This window comes from Grampus griseus (genome assembly GCF_964374135.1).
Source record: "Grampus griseus genome assembly, chromosome: 2".
NCBI lineage: Eukaryota > Metazoa > Chordata > Mammalia > Artiodactyla > Delphinidae > Grampus > Grampus griseus.
This window is the reverse complement of record NC_139018.1, coordinates 21,981,687-22,001,143: the sequence shown is the minus strand read 5'-3', so window position 1 is coordinate 22,001,143 and position 19,457 is coordinate 21,981,687. Positions and strand designations below refer to the sequence as shown.

Below are 19,457 nucleotides of genomic sequence, written 5' to 3'. Positions count from 1 at the left end.
CTCAAACTTGACCTGTCAAAACTAGACCTCTGACCATTCCTCCAAATTTGCTTTACCTTCAGCCTTCCCCATCTCAGGAAATGGCAACTCCATTCTTCCAGCTGCAGACCATATGTCATGGAGTCATTCTTGACCTCACTTGTTCTTAAACCCCCATATCCAAATCCATCAGAAAATCCCATTGGTTCTACCTTTTAAATCTATACAGACTCCAACAATTCTCAGCATCTCCACTGCTACCACTCCGGTCCAAGGCACCATCTTGTCTATTGTTGGTCTCCTTGATTCCACCCTTTGCTCCCTTTGGTTTATTCTCAAAGCAGTAGTTTGATCCTTTTAAAATAAGTCAGATTGTACCATTCCTCTGAAGGCTTTTGATCTCACTGTGATGAAAAGACAAAGTCCTTTTGATGGCCTACAAGGCACACGTGATCTGGCTCCCCATTACCTCTCTGACTTCTTCTTCCACATTTCCTAACCCCCTACTGTCTCAGCTCCAGCCATACTGGCCTCCCTGCTTTTTTAAACATACCAGGTACACTCTCATCCCAGGGACTTTGCACTGACTGGTCTCTCTGCCTGGAAGGCTCTTTCCCAGATATAACTATGGCTCTCTCCCTCATCTCCTTCAGATCTTCGCTCAACCAACTCCTCAGTGAGGTCTTCCCTGACACCCATCCCCATCTCTAATTGTGACTTACCTCTGGGCTCTTCCTTTCCCCTACTCCGTATTGCTTCTCCCCATGGTACTTATCGTTATCATCTAACATACTGTTCCTTTTTAGAAAAAATTATCCCTCTCTCTAGAATGTAAGCATAAGAAGAGCAGGAATTTCTGCATGTTTAGTCAACTGCTATAACCCTAGATTCTAGAACTGTTCCGTGAGACATAGAAAGCAATCAATAAATACTTATTGAATAAATGCACATGCTGTTTTAAAATTTTAAACAAATAATTAAACAAGCTCACTGTCTTGAACTTATAGCTTTTAAGCCCTAGTTATTTTTAACTCAGTATCAATAAATTAATTAAACTGCTTTTTAAGCAGTAAGTTAATCTTCTTTCTGCTCTTAGATGCATTTCATCTACCAATTTACAGATGTGATTACACAGTTATAATGGATCAGCTTCTACATACTGACCTTTAGAAAACCCCACATTCATTACAAGCAAACATAAAAGAGACTTGCAATTGCTGCTGAAACATTGGCAAGCTGATTAGTGCTTATTTAATTTGCAATTGAATTCATCAAAGGTTAATCGTGTATTTGATAATGACAAAATATCTCACACAAAAATAGAAACTGTTCCAATGTTTGGGGATGCCAGAGCACCTAATTGCTTCTGAGGAGCAATTTGTTCTTCCTATGACATCAAATATCAGTTGGGTCTTTTCTTTTTCCTGGCATCCTTAAAATTTGGTGATATTCTTGCCCAGTATATAACCCTGCAGGCCTCACTCTCTCCAAATTCAGGTCCTGTTACTTTCATTAGACACTTAACTTGAGATGGTTCCCATGACCTAGGCAATTAGACTTCAAACTGTCTGCCAGGCTCAGCTAAGCTGCATTCTGTTTTGTGAGCAAATACTTGCTAGAGACGAATTCTCTTGAAGTTCAGTGCCCATCACTTGATGAGCTCCTTGTGGAAAGTGCCAGAGTCAGTAAGAGAGGGGGAGGCCCTCCAGCTAGTAGGCTTCATTCGATATGGCTGCACTCACAAAGGAATTCAGGTCCTTTAACAGCTGATAGCTACTCTCCATATTGTTATCACTTCAAAACCAAAATTTAAAAATTAAACTATATTTTGAAGGATTTATTTTAGGAAAGATACACTATTAGGAAATTCTGGATTCAAAGTGGTCAAATAAAAATTTAGATGAATGTGAAAAGATACAGCTTCAAATAACTTAAAATGATCCCTGCCTTGTTAAGTCTGAGGATTTCTTCAGACTGAGGCTCTTTCTCCATCAACTCCAGATTTGGAGATTGTCCAGTGTGGCTCAGCACTCAATAAGTATTCATTCTCAGCTCTTGCACACTTCTACATGCTAAATGGAGTAGTGATTAAAAGTCAAAGATGATGCATTGAACTTAAGCCTTTATTTCTTCTCCCTCCCGAGATCCCTCTTAAAAGATGGGAAAGAAAATTTTAATGTACATAAATCAACAAGGACAAAGAAGACGGGTGAGGGCAAATGGATGGCCTGGAGAGCTACAGAATTCTGGGGGGAAAAAAGGCAGAGGAGAGGGAGGCAAAATCCACACGGAGCATATATTCAGAGGCAACTTCCTTGCCCTGCAGAATCTCTGAAGGGTATGAGATTTAGCAGTGATGGATGTGACATGTGGCAAGAGACGTGGGACTAAAAACAAAAGGATTAATTGAAGGTCTCTGTCTGGAAATGGTAACCCTCCACCCGATTCGTGGAAAACACCAACAGCCAAGTACCTCCCCTCTAAGCTGGAGATTGAAGTCTTTTTTCTGAAGAAGTTGAAAAACTCTAAAACAAAAAAGACCTCCGCATTGGCATTTTAGGGTTCAGCAGCATAATGGCCATCTCCCCACAGAATTGCCCTAAAGCACAGTCTACTGGTAGACAAGCTCCCTATCAGATTTTCAGTGCCTCATTCTTCAGCATGAATGTGACACCAAGGAACACAAGCCAAAGAATGCTTCTAACATGAAAGATCAAAACCAAGAAAAACAAATGGGGGGGTGGGGGTGGGGAGGGGGACGAGTCTGGAGGAACCAAAGACGTTAAAGAGAACAGAAAAGAACTTTGTACAAAGCAACAATTAGTGACCTGAGATAAATCTGAGATGTTTTATCCCTATAACAGTAATGATAATAATGGCTAATATTCATTGACAACACACTGTCAGTTACTGTTCAAGAAGATGAGGCACAAAATGTTAAGTAACTGATAGTAAGTGGGGAAGCCAAAATACAAATCCAGATAGCGTGAATTGAAAACTCATGCTCCTAACTGTGTGTATACGTCCTCAAACATGCTATAAAAAAGGAAGATAAAACAGGAAAGCACTCTTTAAAAATGTATTTGACAAGTATATATTCAGAGCCTTCTGTCTTCTAAGCACCAGTCTGTGTGCGAAAAATATAGCGATAAACAGAAAAGGCAGAGTCCCAGCTCTCATCAAGCTAAATTTAAAAAATTCAAAGCCAGGCACAGAAAGACAAATACTGCACGATTCCTCTTATTTGTGGAATCTAAAAAAGTTGAACTCATAGTAACAGTAGAATGGTGGTTGCCAGGGGATGGGGGATGAGGGAAATAGGAAAATGTGGGTCAAGAGGTACAAAGTTTCAGTTATGCAGTGTTAAGTTCTGACTGTCTAATACACAGCATGGTGACTATAGTTAATACTATATCGCATACTTGAAATTTGCTAAGAGATTAAATCTTTTTTTTTTCATTTTAACATCTTTATTAGAGTATAATTGCTTTACAATGGTATGTTAGTTTCAGCTTCACAACAAAATGAATCAGTTATATATATACATATGTTCCCATATCTCTTCCTGCTTGCATCTCCCTCCCTCCCACCCTCCCTATCCCACCCCTCCAGGCGGTCACAAAACACCGAGTTGATCTCCCTGTGCTATGCGGCTGCTTCCCACTAGCTATCTACCTTAAGTTTGTTAGTGTATATATGTCCATGCCTCTCTCTCACTTTGTCACAGTTTACCCTTCCCCCTCCCCATAGCCTCAAGTACATTCTCTAGTAAGTCTGTGTCTTTATTCCAGTTTCACTTCTAGGTTTTTCATGACATTTTTTTCCCTTAAATTCCATATATATGTGTTAGCATACGGTATTTGTCTCTCTCTTTCTGACTTACTTCACTCTGTATGACAGACTCTAGGTCCATCCACCTCATTACAAATAGCTCAATTTCGTTTCTTTTATGGCTGAGTAATATTCCATTGTATATATGTGCCACATCTTCTTTATCCATTCATCCGATGATGGACACTTAGGTTGTTTCCATCTCTGGGCTATTGTAAATAGAGCTGCAATGAACATTTTGGTACATGACTCTTTTTGAATTATGGTTTTCTCAGGGTATATAACCAGTAGTGGGATTGCTGGGTCATATGGTAGTTCTATTTGTAGTTTTTTAAGGAACCTCCATACTGTTCCCCACAGCGGCTGTATCAATTTACATTCCCACCAACAGTGTAAGAGGGTGCCCTTTTCTCCACACCCTCTCCAGCATTTATTGTTTCTAGATTTTTTGATGATGGCCATTCTGACTGGTGTGAGATGATATCTTATTTTTTGATTTGCATTTCTCTAATGATTAGTGATGTTGAGCATCCTTTCATGTGTTTGTTGGCAGTCTGTATATCTTCTTTGGAGAAATGTCAGTTTAGGTCTTTTGCCCATTTTTGGATTGGGTTTTTTGTTTTTTTGTTATTAAGCTGCATGAGCTGCTTATAAATTTTGGAGATTAATCCTTTGTCAGTTGCTTCATTTGCAAATATTTTCTCCCATTCTGAGGGTTGTCTTTTAGTCTTGTTTATGGTTTTCTTTGCTGCGCAAAAGCTTTTAAGTTTCATTAGGTCCCATTTGTTTATTTTTCTTTTTATTTCCATTCTCTAGGAGGTGGGTCAAAAAGGACCTTGCTGTGATTTATGTCATAGAGTGTCCTGCCTATGTTTTCCTCTAAGAGTTTGATAGTTTCTGGCCTTACATTTAGGTCTTTAATCCATTTTGAGTTTATTTTTGTGTATGGTGTTAGGGAGTGACCTAATCTCATATTTTTACATGTAGCTGTCCAGTTTTCCCAGCACCACTTATTGAAGAGGCTCTCCTTTCTCCACTGTACATTCCGCCTCCTTTATCAAAGATAAGGTGACCATATGTGCGTGGGTTTATCTCTGGGCTTTCTATCCTATTCCATTGATCTATATTTCTGTTTCTGTGCCAGTACTGTCTTGATTACTGTAGCTTTGTAGTATAGTCTGAAGTCAGGAAGCCTGATTCCTCCAGCTCCGTTTTTCGTTCTCAAGATTGCTTTGGCTTTTCGGGGTCTTTTGTGTTTCCATGCAAATTGTGAAAATTTTTGTTCTGGTTCTGTGAAAAATGCCAGTGGTAGTTTGATAGGGATTGCACTGAATCTGTAGATTGCTTTGGGTAGTAGAGTCATTTTCACAATGTTGATTCTTCCAATCCAAGAACATGGTATATCTCTCCATCTATTTGTATCATCTTTAATTTCTTTCATCAGTGTCTTATAATTTTCTGCATACAGGTCTTTTGTCTCCTTAGGTAGGTTTATTCCTAGATATTTTATTCTTTTTGTTGCAATGGTAAATGGGAGTGTTTTCTTGATTTCACTTTCAGATTTTTCATCATTAGTGTATAGGAATGCCAGAGATTTCTGTGCATTAATTTTGTATCCTGCTACTTTACCAAATTCATTGATTAGCTCTAGTAGTTTTCTGGTAGCATCTTTAGGATTCTCTATGTATAGTATCATGTCATCTGCAAAGAGTGACAGCTTTACTTCTTCTTTTCTGATTTGGATTCCTTTTATTTCCTTTTCTTCTCTGATTGCTGTGGCTAAAACTTCCAAAACTATGTTGAATAAGAGTGGTGAGAGTGGGCAACCTTGTCTTGTTCCTGATCTTAGTGGAAATGCTTTCAGTATTTCACCATTGAGGACAATGTTGGCTGTGGGTTTGTCATATATGGCCTTTATTATGTTGAGGAAAGTTCCCTCTATGCCTACTTTCTGCAGGGTTTTTATCATAAATGGGTGTTGAATTTTGTCAAAAGCTTTCTCTGCATCTATTGAGATGATCATATGGTTTTTCTCCTTCAGTTTGTTAATATGTTGTATCACGTTGATTGATTTGTGTATATTGAAGAATCCATGCATTCCTGGAATAAACCCCACTTGATCATGGTGTATGATCCGTTTAATGCGCTGTTGGATTCTGTTTGCTAGTATTTTGTTGAGGATTTTTGCATCTATGTTCATCAATGATATTGGCCTGTAGTTTTCTTTCTTTGTGACATCCTTGTCTGGTTTTGGTATCAGGGTGATGGTGGCCTCGTAGAATGAGTTGGGGAGTGTTCCTCCCTCTGCTATATTTTGGAAGAGTTTGAGAAGGATAGGTGATAGCTCTTCTCTAAATGTTTGATAGAATTCGCCTGTGAAGTCATCTGGTCCTGGGCTTTTGCTTGTTGGAAGATTCTTAATCACAGTTTCAATTTCAGTGCTTGTGATTGGTCTGTTCGTATTTTCTATTTCTTCCTGATTCAGTCTTGGCAGGTTGTGCCTTTCTAAGAATTTGTCCATTTCTTCCAGGTTGTCCATTTTATTGGCATAGAGTTGCTTGTAGTAATCTCTCATGATCTTTTCTATTTCTGCAGTGTCAGTTGTTACTTCTTTTTCATTTCTAATTCTATTGATTTCAGTCTTCTCCCTTTTTTTCTTGATGAGTCTGGCTAATGGTTTATCAATTTTGTTTATCCTTTCAAAGAACCAGCTTTTAGTTTTATTGATCTTTGCTATCGTTTCCTTCATTTCTTTTTCATTTATTTCTGATCTGATTTTTATGATTTCTTTCCTCCTGCTAACTTTGGGTTTTTTTTTTTGTTCTTCTTTCTCTAATTGCTTTAGGTGCAAGCTTAGGTTGTTTATTCGAGATGTTTCCTGTTTCTTAAGGTAGGATTGTATTGCTATAAACTTCCCTCTTAGAACTGCTTTTGCTGCATCCCATAGAATTTGAGTCGTCGTGTCTCCATTGTCATTTGTTTCTAGGTATTTTTTGATTTTGATTTCTTCAGTGATCACTTCGTTATTAAGTAGTGTATTGTTTAGCCTCCACGTGTTTGTATTTTTTACAGATCTTTTCCTGTAATTGATATCTAGTCTCATAGCATTGTGGTCGGAAAAGATACTTGATACAATTTCAATTTTCTTAAATTTACCAAGGCTTGATTTGTGACCCAAGATATGATCTATCCTGGAGAATGTTCCATGAGCACTTGAGAAAAATGTGTATTCTGTTGTTTTTGGATGGAATGTCCTATAAATATCAATTAAGTCCATCTTGTTTAATGTATCATTTAAAGCTTGTGTTTCCTTATTTATTTTCATTTTGGATGATCTGTCCATTGGTGAAAGTGGGGTGTTAAAGTCCCCTACTATGAATGTGTTACTGTCGATTTCCCCTTTTATGGCTGTTAGTATTTGCCTTATGTATTGAGGTGCACCTATGTTGGGTGCATAAATATTTATAATTGTTATATCTTCTTCTTGGATCGATCCCTTGATCGTTATGTAGTGTCCTTCTTTGTCTCTTCTAATAGTCTTTATTTTAAAGTCTATTTTGTCTGATATGAGAAGTTCTACTCCAGCTTTCTTTTGGTTTCCATTTGCATGAAATACCTTTTTCCATCCCCTTACTTTCAGTCTGTATGTGTCTCTAGGTCTGAAGTGGGTCTCTTGTAGACAGCAAATATATGGGTCTTGTTTTTGTATCCATTCAGCCAATCTGTGTCTTTTGGTGGGAGCATTTAGTCCATTTACATTTAAGGTAATTATCAATATGTATGTTCCCATTCCCATTTTCTTAATTGCTTTGGGTTCGTTATTGTAGGTCTTTTCCTTCTTTTGTGTTTCTTGCCTAGAAAAGTTCCTTTAGCAGTTGTTGTAGAGCTGGTTTGGTGGTGGGAACTCTCTCAGCTTTTGCTTGTCTGTAAAGGTTTTAATTTCTCCATCAAATCTGAATGAGATCCTTGCTGGGTAGAGTAATCTTGGTTGCAGGTTTTTCTCCTTCATCATTTTCAATATGTCCTGCCACTCCCTTCTGGCTTGCAGAGTTTCTGCTGAAAGATCAGCTGTTAACCTTCTGGGGATTCCCTTGTGTGTTATTTATTGTTTTTCCCTTGCTGCTTTTAATATGCTTTCTTTGTATTTAATTTTTGACAGTTTGATTAATATGTGTCTTGGCATATTTCTCCTTGGATTTATCCTGTATGGGACTCTCTGTGCTTCCTGGACTTGATTAACTATTTCCTTTCCCATATTAGGGAAGTTTTCAACTATCATCTCTTCAAATACTTTCTCAGTCCCTTTCTTTTTCTCTTCTTCTTCTGGAACCCCTATAATTCGAATGTTGGTGCGTCAATGTTGTCCCAGAGGTCTCTGAGACTGTCCTCAGTTCATTTCATTCTTTTTTCTTTATTCTGCTCTGCATTAGTCATTTCCACTATTTTATCTTCCAGGTCACTTATCCATTCTTCTGCCTCAGTTATTCTGCTATTGATCCCATCTAGAGTATTTTTCATTTCATTTATTGTGTTGTTCATCATTGTTTGTTTCATCTTTAGTTCTTCTAGGTCCTTGTTAAATGTTTCTTGCATTTTGTCTATTCTATTTCCAAGATTTTGGATCATCTTTACTATCATTATTCTGAATTGTTTTTCAGGTAGACTGCCTATTTCCTCTTCATTTGTTAGGTCTGGTGGGTTTTTATCTTGCTCCTTCATCTGCTGTGTGTTTTTCTGTCTTTTCATTTAGCTTATCTTACTGTGTTTGGGTTCTCCTTTTTGCAGGCTGAAGGTTCGTAGTTCCCGTTGTTTTTAGTGTCTGTCCCCAGTGGCTAAGGTTGGTTCCATGGGTTGTGTAGGCTTCCTGGTGGAGGGTACTAGTGCCTGTGTTCTGGTGGATGAGGCTGGATCTTGTCTTTCTGGTGGGCAGGTCCACGTCTGGTGGTGTGTTTTCGGGTGTCTGTAGACTTATTATGATTTTGGGCAGCCTCTCTGCTAATGGGTGGGGTTGTGTTCCTGTCTTGCTAGTTGCTTGGCATGGGATGTCCAGCACTGTAGCTTGCTGGTCGTTGAGTGAAGCTGGGTGCTGGCGTTGAGATGGAGATCTCTTGGAGATTTTCGCCGTTTGTTATTACGTGGAGCTGAGAGGTCTCTTGTTGACCAGTGTCCTGAAGTTGGCTCTCCCACCTCAGAGGCACAGCACTAACTCCTGGCTGCAGCACCAAGAGCCTTTCATCCACACAGCTCCTTAATTTGGGATGATTCGTTGTCTATCTATGTATTCCACAGATGCAGGGTACATCAAGTTGATTGTGGAGCTTTAATCCGCTGCTTCTGAGGCTGCTGGGAGAGATTTCCCTTTCTCTTCTTTGTTCTCACAGCTCCCAGGGGCTCAGCTTTGGATTTGGCCCCGCCTGTGCGTGTAGGTCGCCGGAGGGCGTCTGTTCTTTGCTCAGACAGGACGGGGTTAAAGGAGCCGCTGATTGGAGGCTCTGGCTCACTCAGGCCGGGGGTAGGGAGGGGCACGGAGTGCGGGGCGGGCCTGCGGCGGCAGAGGCCAGCGTGATGTTGCCAGCCTGAGGCGTGCCGTGCGTTCTCCCGGGTGAGTTGTCCCTGGATCCCAGGACCCTGGCAGCGGCGGGCTGCACAGGCTCCCCGGAATGGGGGTGTGGATAGTGACCTGTGTTCGCACACAGGCTTCTTGGTGGCGGCAGCAGCGGCGTTAGTGTCTCATGTCTGCCTCTGGAGTCCGCACTTTTAGCCGCGGCTCGCGCCCGTCTCTGGAGCTCCTTTAAGCAGCTCTCTTAATCCCCTCTCCTCGCGCACCAGGAAACAAAGAGGGAAGAAAAAGTCTGTTGCCTCTTCGGCAGGTCCAGACTTTTCCCCGGACTCCCTCCCGGCTATCCGCGGTGCACTAACGCCCTGTAGGCTGTGTTCACGCCGCCAACCCCAGTCCTCTCCCGGCGCTCCGACTGAAGCCCGAGCCTCAGCTCCCAGCCCCGCCCGCCCCGGCGGGTGAGCAGACAAGCCCCTCGGGCTGGTGAGTGCTGGTCGGCCCTGATCCTCTGTGCGGGAATCTCTCCGCTTTGCCCTCCGCACCCCTGTTGCTGTGCTCTCCTCTGTGGCTCCGAAGCTCCCCCACTCCACCACCCGCAGTGTCCGCCCGCGAAGGGGCTTCCTAGTGTGTGGACACTTTTCCTCCTTCACAGCTCCCTCCCGCTGGTGTAGGAACCGTCCCTATCCTTTTGTCTCTGTTTATTTTTTTCTTTTGCCCTACCCAGGTACGTGGGGAGTTTCTTGCCTTTTGGGAGGCCTGAGGTCTTCTGCCAGCGTTCAGTAGGTGTTCTGTAGGAGTTGTTCCACGCGTAGATGTATTTCTGGTGTATCTGTGGGGAGGAAGGTGATCTCCGCGTCTTACTCTTCCGCTATCTTCCCGGAAGTCCTATGTCTTAGTCTTTAAGAGAGTAAATCTTAAGTGTTCTCACCACACTACATCTCACCACATTACATCTGTGTGAGGTGATGGATATGTTAATTAGCTTGATTGTGGTAATCATTTCAGTGTATACATGTATCAGAACAGCACTTTGTACACCATAAATATATACAATTTTTGTCAATTATACCTCAATAAAGTTGGACATTGTTTTAATTATTTTTTTAATTCAATAGAAGAGATGGAAGATACAGTCAAGGAATTTTACCAGAAGATTCAATAAAAATAATAGCAGAAAATTATAAGAAAAGATGGAGATATGTCTGATGGTTCCAGGATGGTCCTTTTCCACTTACCAGGAATTCCCGGGAAGAAACTCAAGTTATTGTGTTATTCCAAGGCACAAGTTATCCTGGGAACAATACCAAAAATTGTCTTACAGGTGAAGAGCACAGGTCTCCAGATTGAAGGGACCCCTCTATCGCAGTGTCCAGCACAATAAATGAAAAAAGATCTATATCTATATCAAGGCACACTTTCATGAAATCTCACACCAGGGAAGAGAAGGCCATATAATTATTTCACAATATATACATATCTCAAATCATCATGTTGTACACCTTGAACGTAATATATGTCAATTATATCTCAATAAAGCTGAGAGAGAGAGAAGGCTATAAAAGCTGTCAGAGAGTAAAATCACATCAATGACCAAAGAATATATGGAATCTAAATAAAAAAGAAAAATGGTTCTGAAGAACCTAGGGGCAGGACAGGAATAAAGACACAGAGGTAGAGAATGGACTTGAGGACACGGGGAGGGGGAAGGGTAAGCTGCGACAAAGTGAGAGAGTGTCATGGACATATATACACTACCAAACGTAAAGTAGATAGCTAGTGGGAAGCAGCTGCATAGCACAGGGAGATCAGCTCGGTGCTTTGTGACCACCTAGAGGGGTGGGATAGGGAGGGTGGGAGGGAGATGCAAGAGGGAGGGATATGGGGATATATGTATACTGATAGCTGATTCACTTTGTTATACAGCAGAAACTAACACACCATTGTAAAGCAATTATACTCCAATAAAGATGTTTAAAAAAAAATGACCAAAGAATAAGAACCTGAATGGCACCGTACTTACCAAGAGCAACACTGGGTGCTAGAATTCAATAGAGTAAAGCCTTTAGAATTCTGAAGAAAAGTGATATGCAACCTAAAATTTATAGCCAGGTGAAGTGTCAATTGAATACAAGAGTAGGGAAAAAAGTCATTTTCAGTCATACAAGGACTCAGAAAATATCTTGCATATATGACCTCCAAAAAATTACTTGGAAATGTACTCCAGGGAATTCCCTGGTGGTCCAGTGGTTTGGACTCTGCACTTTCACCACCGAGGGCGCGGGTTCAATCCCTGGTGAGGGAACTAAGATCTTGTAAGCCGGGAAAAGAAAAAGAAAGAAAGAAAGGAAGGAAGGAAGAAAAGAAAGAAAGAAGGAAAAAGAGAGAGAGAGAGAGAGGGAGGGAGGGAGGGAGGAAGGAAGGAAGGAAGAAAATGTACTCCAGTGAAATGAGGGAGAAAACCAAGAAAGAAGACAACACAGAATTCAGGAAGAGACTTGCGCTGGAGAGAGGGCAGAGACTTAGAGAAGTGTGAACTGTAGACATTGGAGGAACCATGGGTTTCAAGCTGGAAAGCAACAAAACTTGTTCTTTCCAAGTTTTAGAAAGAACATCCTGTCCTAAGTCTGAAGGCAGAATTAGTAGACACTTTCTGGGAGACGAGTCCGGAAGTTTTTGCAAAACTCAGTTGAAATGTAATTCAGACCTAAACTAAGGTGGTAGTTATGAGAACCATGACACTGTAGACCCATAAACAGCAGAGCTGAAATCTGATTGGGGGTCTAGCTCAATTGCATTTTACTGTAAACATTCATGGCATGAATACTGAACAAGGACAAGAGAGAATCCACAAGAACATAAGCCCTGGAAGTTGGCACTTGGTGGGCAGGAAATAAAGAAATACCAGCAGACTTAGAGGGAAGAATCATTCCATTGGGTAATTTTGAAAAGAGAGACAGTGCTACATCCACTGGGAGGTATAGGAGCTCCTATCTTCCTTTCTGCAACACTCAGAGCTGTCTGATTAAAACTTTAGATCTCTGCAACAGAGGTTAAATTTTTTTAAAAGGGGGGGTTGAAGGGGAAGTCGTTGTTCCCCTTGCTTGACTCTGTAAGGGCTGAAGTAGCACCAGTGCAGCAGCCTACATCAGGAGAGGGCCGTACCTCAGAGCACTTCAGGAGCAGTAGGCTTAATGGATACTTAGAGCTACATCAAGTGGCTCATGCCAGTGGGGAGTGAGATGGCTCCAGATAGATTCTAATTTGGGCTGTAAGCAGTCTGTGGCCCTGAGATGAGGTTGGAGAGGAAGGCAAGGGCCAGATCTGCAGGGCCTTGACAAGCATGGTATGAAGACTAGATGTTATTCATGTACATTAGGAAGTCACTGCAAGGTTTTGAGCAGGAGAATGACCTTGCTCCACCCATATGTTACGACTACTCTACTGCTGTGTGGAGAATGGACCGGAAGGGAGTAAGAGCTGACAAGAAAACTACCACAGCAAGAGATGCTGTTAGCTTGAACCAGAGAGCTTCCATTAGAGATGCAAATACGAGCTCTTCTGGAGTTCACATCCCTGTATTTTGCTCGATTAAATGGACGAGGAGCAGGTTGGTGTCAGGGTGGGGGATTAGAAGCTAAATTTGGGATGGATCTGTCAAGTTGGAGATGCCTGTGAAAAATCCATATGGAAATGTCAAATAAGCAGTTGACTATATAAGCCAAGATCTGGGCTGGAGCTGTATTTGCTTGGTTCCTTGCTTCTGATTTGAGCTTAAACTCCAGATTGTGGCAAGGAGGGCATTAACATTGAACACCTACTATAGGCCAAGTACCAATTATGTTACAGATGTTTCCATCACAAAGTTTATGCACATTTTCCAAAAACGCCTTCCCAATTCAGCCCCACTAGAGGCTACCTGGGAAACGCTCATTGCAGACACTCAGACAAATCAGGGAGTAAATTCCTCCCCCCCACCAGGTTGCTAACGAGTTCCTGGAGGGGTTGCTGCACCTGGATCTATGTTCAAAGACTCCAGAGACCTGAAGATATGAAGGAGCCTGGTGATAATCCCAGCCCCCAGCCACTGAGCTGTCCTAACCTTCAAGCCTTCCCGGCTGAGTCCCAGACAGCACAGAGCAGACACAAACCATCCCCTCCATGCCCTGTTCAAATTCCTGGCCCACAAAAGCTATGCTTGTAATAAAAAGATTGTTGTTTGATGCCATTTAGTTTGGGGGTATTTTGTCATGCAGTAACAGGAATGGTTACTAAAGTGTTTTCTCAAGAAATATCTATTTAAAGACACAGACCTACTAGAGAATGGACTTGAGGATACGGGGAGGGGAAAGGGTAAAAAAAAGAAATATCTATTAAAATGCAAACGCACTACTTGGAAGGATAAACTCTTTCAGATGAACACACACAATCAGTGTATCCAACAGACAGCAAAGCAGAAAAAAGGAGCCAAGAGATGCTCTCGTTTCACCGACAGAAAAGAGACACGTAAGTGGCCTCCAGAAAACCGGAGGCATAAAGATGGCCACACCATGAAGACACACGGCTAAAAGAGAAAGAGATGCATCCAAAGGAAGATGAGGCAGGAGAGCAAAGTCCAGCCTCATTTACCTCACAGTTGGGCTTAATTCCTCAACTCTCTCACTAACCACAAAGTTATTCATTTAGGCCAGTTTTTCCAAATGTACTTGCTTAACGTTAAAAATCACCTGGGGATCATATAGTAACAAGCACCAAGGGTAATTATTACCCCCAGGCAAGTTTGGGAAATGCTGAAATATGGAATTTTTAAATTAAATATAAAAAAAAAGCGAACGTGACAGCCTCCCCCCAATAATCACAGTTCTGCAGTGAATGGGGTTAATACTCAAGCTTCCTGTTTATAAAAAGCAAGTTGCAAGTTCTAGCAGCCTTGAACCCTGAGAATGTAAATCCCAGCTAAGTCCAATTACAATAATGTGGAGTAGAAGTTGAAAATATTGGAATTCATTTGCTAATCAGTCATTACTAATTACATGAAACATTAAAAATATGATTGTAAAAAGAAGGAATATTTAATGAAGGTCAATTTAATTCAATTGATAAAATATAAAATAAGAGAGATGTTAGTTTAAATATTTATGGTCTTATTCAGGCTGTTACTCAACACAAGGAAAAATGATGGAGCAAGATACATAACCTGGATTCTGTGGGACTGAGAAAAGAGCAGGAAATGTCACACTAAAAGCCATGAATTAATTCTACTTTAGTAACTGACACTAATGTCTACACTGTCCCCAGCCTCACCACCTCAATCTGAATCTCATTTCAAATTGTTAATATAAATCCTGGAGTTTTCTTTCCCGGAATACATTTAGAGCCTTCTAAGGAATCTGTGGCGAGATTGTTCTGAGTCATGAAGCCACCATGTAACTGGTTATGACTCCCAAGTTCTGCGTCATTAGGAGAAGACTTTCATGATACTGGTATTGATCCATATCGATGAACACTTTATCAATCCCAAAACCCTAGCCCCCACAGAGACTGGGAGCAATTTAGTCCCCTCTGAGCCTGTTCAAATTTATTGCTCTTGCCTCTTGAGACCATTTAGTAGTTATATGATGTAGTTTTCCAGAGTAAAATTGACATCCATCTCTGATTCCCAGAGTTTGTGTGTATTGTAATGGGTAAAACAAAATGTCTGCTGAACTATGTATTATTTGTACTGATAGATCCTGGAGTTCTAAACAATAGAAATGGAAGTCCCTTGCAACATACCAACTTAGAAGCATAATATCCATCCTTAGACCAGTGGCTGTGTGTAATAACTCAGAGTGCATATTCTACAGCAGAAAGCATCGTGTCATCTCCCCATTAATCTCAGGCCTGTCTGTCTTTCTGGCCAAGAACTGGAAGGCCCTGGCTGCTCACCATCTCTCTGTATCACTGTTCTCTCCCTCCCAGGGATGTCTCTCATACCAGTGTTACTGCCCTGCCATCCAAAGGCCTGGAACACCTGAAGGAACTGATAGCAAGAAACACTTGGACTCTAAAGAAACTTCCACTTTCCTTGAGTTTCCTTCATCTCACACGGGCTGACCTTTCTTATCCGAGCCACTGCTGTGCTTTTAAGAATCAGAAGAAAATCAGAGGGTAAGTGACAGTGTCTGGAATAAGTGACAAAAGGCTTTGGTTGAAGTTGAATTAATTTCTGGGTTTGAGGAAGAAGCTCTGTGGTTTGAAAACCAGGTGAAGAAGAATTTGGAAACATCCGTCAGAGACATGAAGTTCATGGGACACAGTGACTGCAGACCGAAAGGGTTGCAGATAAGAAATAAGGCCTGTGTCGCTGGATCACAGCAGGGGAGGGAAGGATTTTAGGTGATGTTGTAGGAGAGGCAGGAATCTTGTAGAGGTTACACGACATGATTTCTGGCCTCCAGACCCAACCCATATTAGGTGCCACAACTATGAGGACGAACTTAGGAACAACACGAGCAATTGGATTACCTGGTCAGTTCAGGCCTTGCAAATGTCACAGCTCCCTGGTTACAGTGTGGGCTTTGTAGTCACCTGGGTTTGTGTCCCAGCTTTGCCACTTCCTAGCTGTGTTATCCCACCCTACTCACTTAACCTTCCTGAGCCTTTGTGAAGGGAGATCGTAATGCTACCATTTACAGAGGTTTTGAGAAGAGCAAATGAGAAACTGAGTAGAAAACACCTATCACCATGACCTGGAATTTAAGTTCTCATAATATGTATTATTTTATTAACAGGCTGCTTGTGGGACTGCAAAAGAGGGATGGCCTTCTTTTTCTCCCATGCTCTCTCTGAATCTTGTCTTCACCTACAGTTTCACTCTGCATCATTTCCCCTTTTGTGTCTGTTCTTCATTTATCTCTTATTCACTCCCTCTTGGCTTCTATATAATATCTGCGGGTTGACTTCCTGCACTCAGACTAGCAGTTGTAAATAAGTTGGGATCTAGCTGTGGGGATAGAAGCAAACAGGAAAGTTGAACAGCTGTGCAAAGAAAGCTACTGCGGGCATAACAGTGGCAGAAAACTAGGAGTGGGATATGGGGACGGTGTCAGCCAGCCCTGAGCAGAAAAGGGACCAGGGATGGGCGGGAGGCTAAAGTGGACCCCGAGGGCAGTATCCAGGTTTATCGTCAACCTCCAAACAGGTTGGAATAGGCAGTCCACCAGGCATTTTAAGCAGAGCTCAATAGATGAATCTGCTCAGCAGCTAAAGCCAGTTAAAGAATGCCATTTAGGGAATTCCTTGGTGGTCCAGGGGTTAAGACTCTGTGCTTCCACTGCAGTGGGCACTGGTTCGATCCCTGGTCGAGGAACTAAGATCCTGCATGCCGTGTGGCGTGGCCCAAAAAAAAAAAAAGAATCCCTTTTGATATCAGTCTGGAGAGCTAGTGAAACACTAAATCTTACTTCCATAAGCATGTCTGAACAATAGTGTCCATTTATTCATTTGTTCAATAAATATTTATTGAGCACCTGTTATGTGCCTGGCACTGTCCTATCCACAGCAAGAGCCTTCTTGCATTTTGTTAACGTTCTAGAATGGGAAGTCAGAAAAGAAACAGGCAAACAAAAAGAAGATATTAGATAGTGCTGTGAAGAAAATAAACACAAGGCTCAGGCAATGTATTAAGGAAGACGAAGGAAGCCTCTTCTGAGGAAAGAAAATCTGAGTTTAAAACTGAATAATGAGTAGAGGCAGCCATGAGTTTTTCAGGCAGGCAAAGGGAACATGGAATTCTAAAGCTCTGAAGAGGAAAAAAAATAATAATAGTAACCAAAATATACATGGCACTAACAATGTTCCAGGTGCTGTCATAAGAACTTCAAAATGATAAACTCATCTAATCCTTTAACAATCCAAAACGAAATAGATACTCTCCCTATCCCGTTCTACAAATGAATAAACCAATGTTCATAGACCTACCCAAGATGAAACAGCCAGTAAATAGTAGAATCAGATCCTAACCTAGGCAGACTGGCTCTAGCATCCATACTTTCTTTTTTTTTTTAAGTCACTGCTGTTCTTGAACTGGTTGCAGACGAGAAATAAGGACCAATGTCAGTGGATCACACTTGGAGAGGGGAGGGTTATAGGAAATGACATAGGAGAGACAGGCCTGACCAGATCATGTAGAATCTCACAGAATCATGTATATCATACGAAGTAGTTTGCATATTTTGCTAAGTGTTGTGGGGACTATTAGAGGGTTTTCAGCAAGTGGTGACTTATATCTACTGCCTTGCAGAATCCTTGAGTCTTTAATGTGTAATGAGAGCAGTATTCGGAGCCTGCGTCAGAGAAAATCTGTGAAAGCTGTAAATGGTCCCTTCGAACAAGAATATGAAGAGGATCTGGGTGACGGCAGCGCTGGGTACAAGGAAAACTCCAAGTTCCAGGATACCCACAGCAACTCTCATTATTACGTCTTCTTAGAAGAACAAGAGGATGAGATCATTGGTTTTGGCCAAGAGCTCAAAAACCCCCAGGAAGAGACCCTACAGGCCTTTGACAGCCATTATGACTACACCGTGTGTGGGGGCAGTGAAGACATGGTGTGTACCCCCAGGTCGGATGAGTTCAACCCCTGTGAAGACATAATGGGCTACAAATTCCTGAGAATCGTGGTGTGGTTTGTTAGTCTGCTGGCTCTCCTGGGCAATGTTTTTGTCCTGGTCATCCTCCTCACGAGCCACTACAAACTGACTGTCCCACGCTTTCTCATGTGCAACTTGGCCTTCGCAGATTTCTGCATGGGGATGTACCTGCTCCTCATAGCCTCCGTAGACCTCTACACGCAGTCTGAGTACTACAACCATGCCATCGACTGGCAGACAGGCCCTGGGTGCAACACAGCTGGTTTCTTCACCGTCTTTGCCAGCGAATTGTCAGTGTACACACTGACAGTCATCACCCTGGAGCGCTGGTACGCCATCACCTTCGCAATGCGCCTGGACCGCAAGATCCGCCTCAGGCACGCCTACGCCATCATGGTTGGGGGCTGGGTTTGCTGCTTCTTGCTCGCCCTGCTCCCTTTGGTGGGAATAAGCAGCTATGCTAAGGTCAGTATCTGCCTGCCCATGGACACCGAGACTCCTCTTGCCCTGGCATATATTATCCTTGTTCTGTTGCTCAACATAGTTGCCTTTATCATCGTCTGCTCCTGTTACGTGAAGATCTACATCACAGTCCGGAATCCCCAGTACAACCCGGGGGACAAAGACACCAAAATTGCCAAAAGGATGGCTGTGTTGATCTTCACTGACTTCATGTGCATGGCCCCAATCTCATTCTATGCTCTGTCAGCACTTATGAACAAGCCTCTCATCACCGTTACCAACTCCAAAATCTTGCTGGTTCTCTTCTACCCACTTAACTCCTGTGCCAATCCATTCCTCTATGCCATTTTCACCAAAGCCTTCCAGAGGGATGTGTTTATCCTGCTCAGCAAGTTCGGTATCTGTAAACGTCAGGCTCAGGCATACCGGGGTCAGAGAATTTCTGCAAAGAACAGCACCGGTTTTCAGGTCCAAAAGGTTACCCAAGACATGAGGCAAAGTCTCCCCAACATGCAGGACAACTATGAACTGCTTGAAAACTCCCATCTAACCCCAAATAAGCAGGACCAAATCTCAAAAGAGTATAAGCAAACAGTTTTGTAAGTGGTAGGGGGACTTGGGCTGGTTTCTTGAGCATGCATTCCAACCACTGACACAACACACAGTTGACCCAACCTGCAGGTAGTGTTCAGCTCTGGAGAGGGACTAGCCTTAACCTAATCATTGCCTCCAAGAAGGAAGAAAGGCTACCGACATGTCTGAATCCCAGGTGATATCAAAGTAATGTATACTTTCTGGAAAAGTTGCTGGATGCTAAGTGCAGTGATGACATTGTGTAAAATGCTTAATAAATATCACCTGAGCCATGTTGACATTGAGCTTTCTCACTTTCATATGGCATTTCATACTAAAGCTTCAGCAAATGGCAAATGCTATTAACTTGGTTGGTGACCACAAGATAAAACTGGCCCCATGTTGGTTTAGTTCCACTTCATGTT

The 19,457-nt window shown here is 42.0% G+C and overlaps 1 protein-coding gene across 1 annotated transcript in view; it reads left to right on the top strand.

Moving 5' to 3' along the window:
- TSHR (thyroid stimulating hormone receptor) overlaps nt 1-19,062 on the top strand; it is a gene marked incomplete at its 3' end in the record, with an annotated part of 166,153 nt that extends 147,091 nt beyond the window's left edge. The window contains exons 9-10 of the mRNA XM_082648834.1: nt 15,326-15,514; nt 17,649-19,062. Coding sequence (XP_082504960.1) covers nt 15,326-15,514; nt 17,649-19,062 — 1,603 coding nt within the window. The remainder of the gene's footprint in view (nt 1-15,325; nt 15,515-17,648) is intronic.
- Between the last annotated feature and the right edge of the window lie 395 nt (nt 19,063-19,457).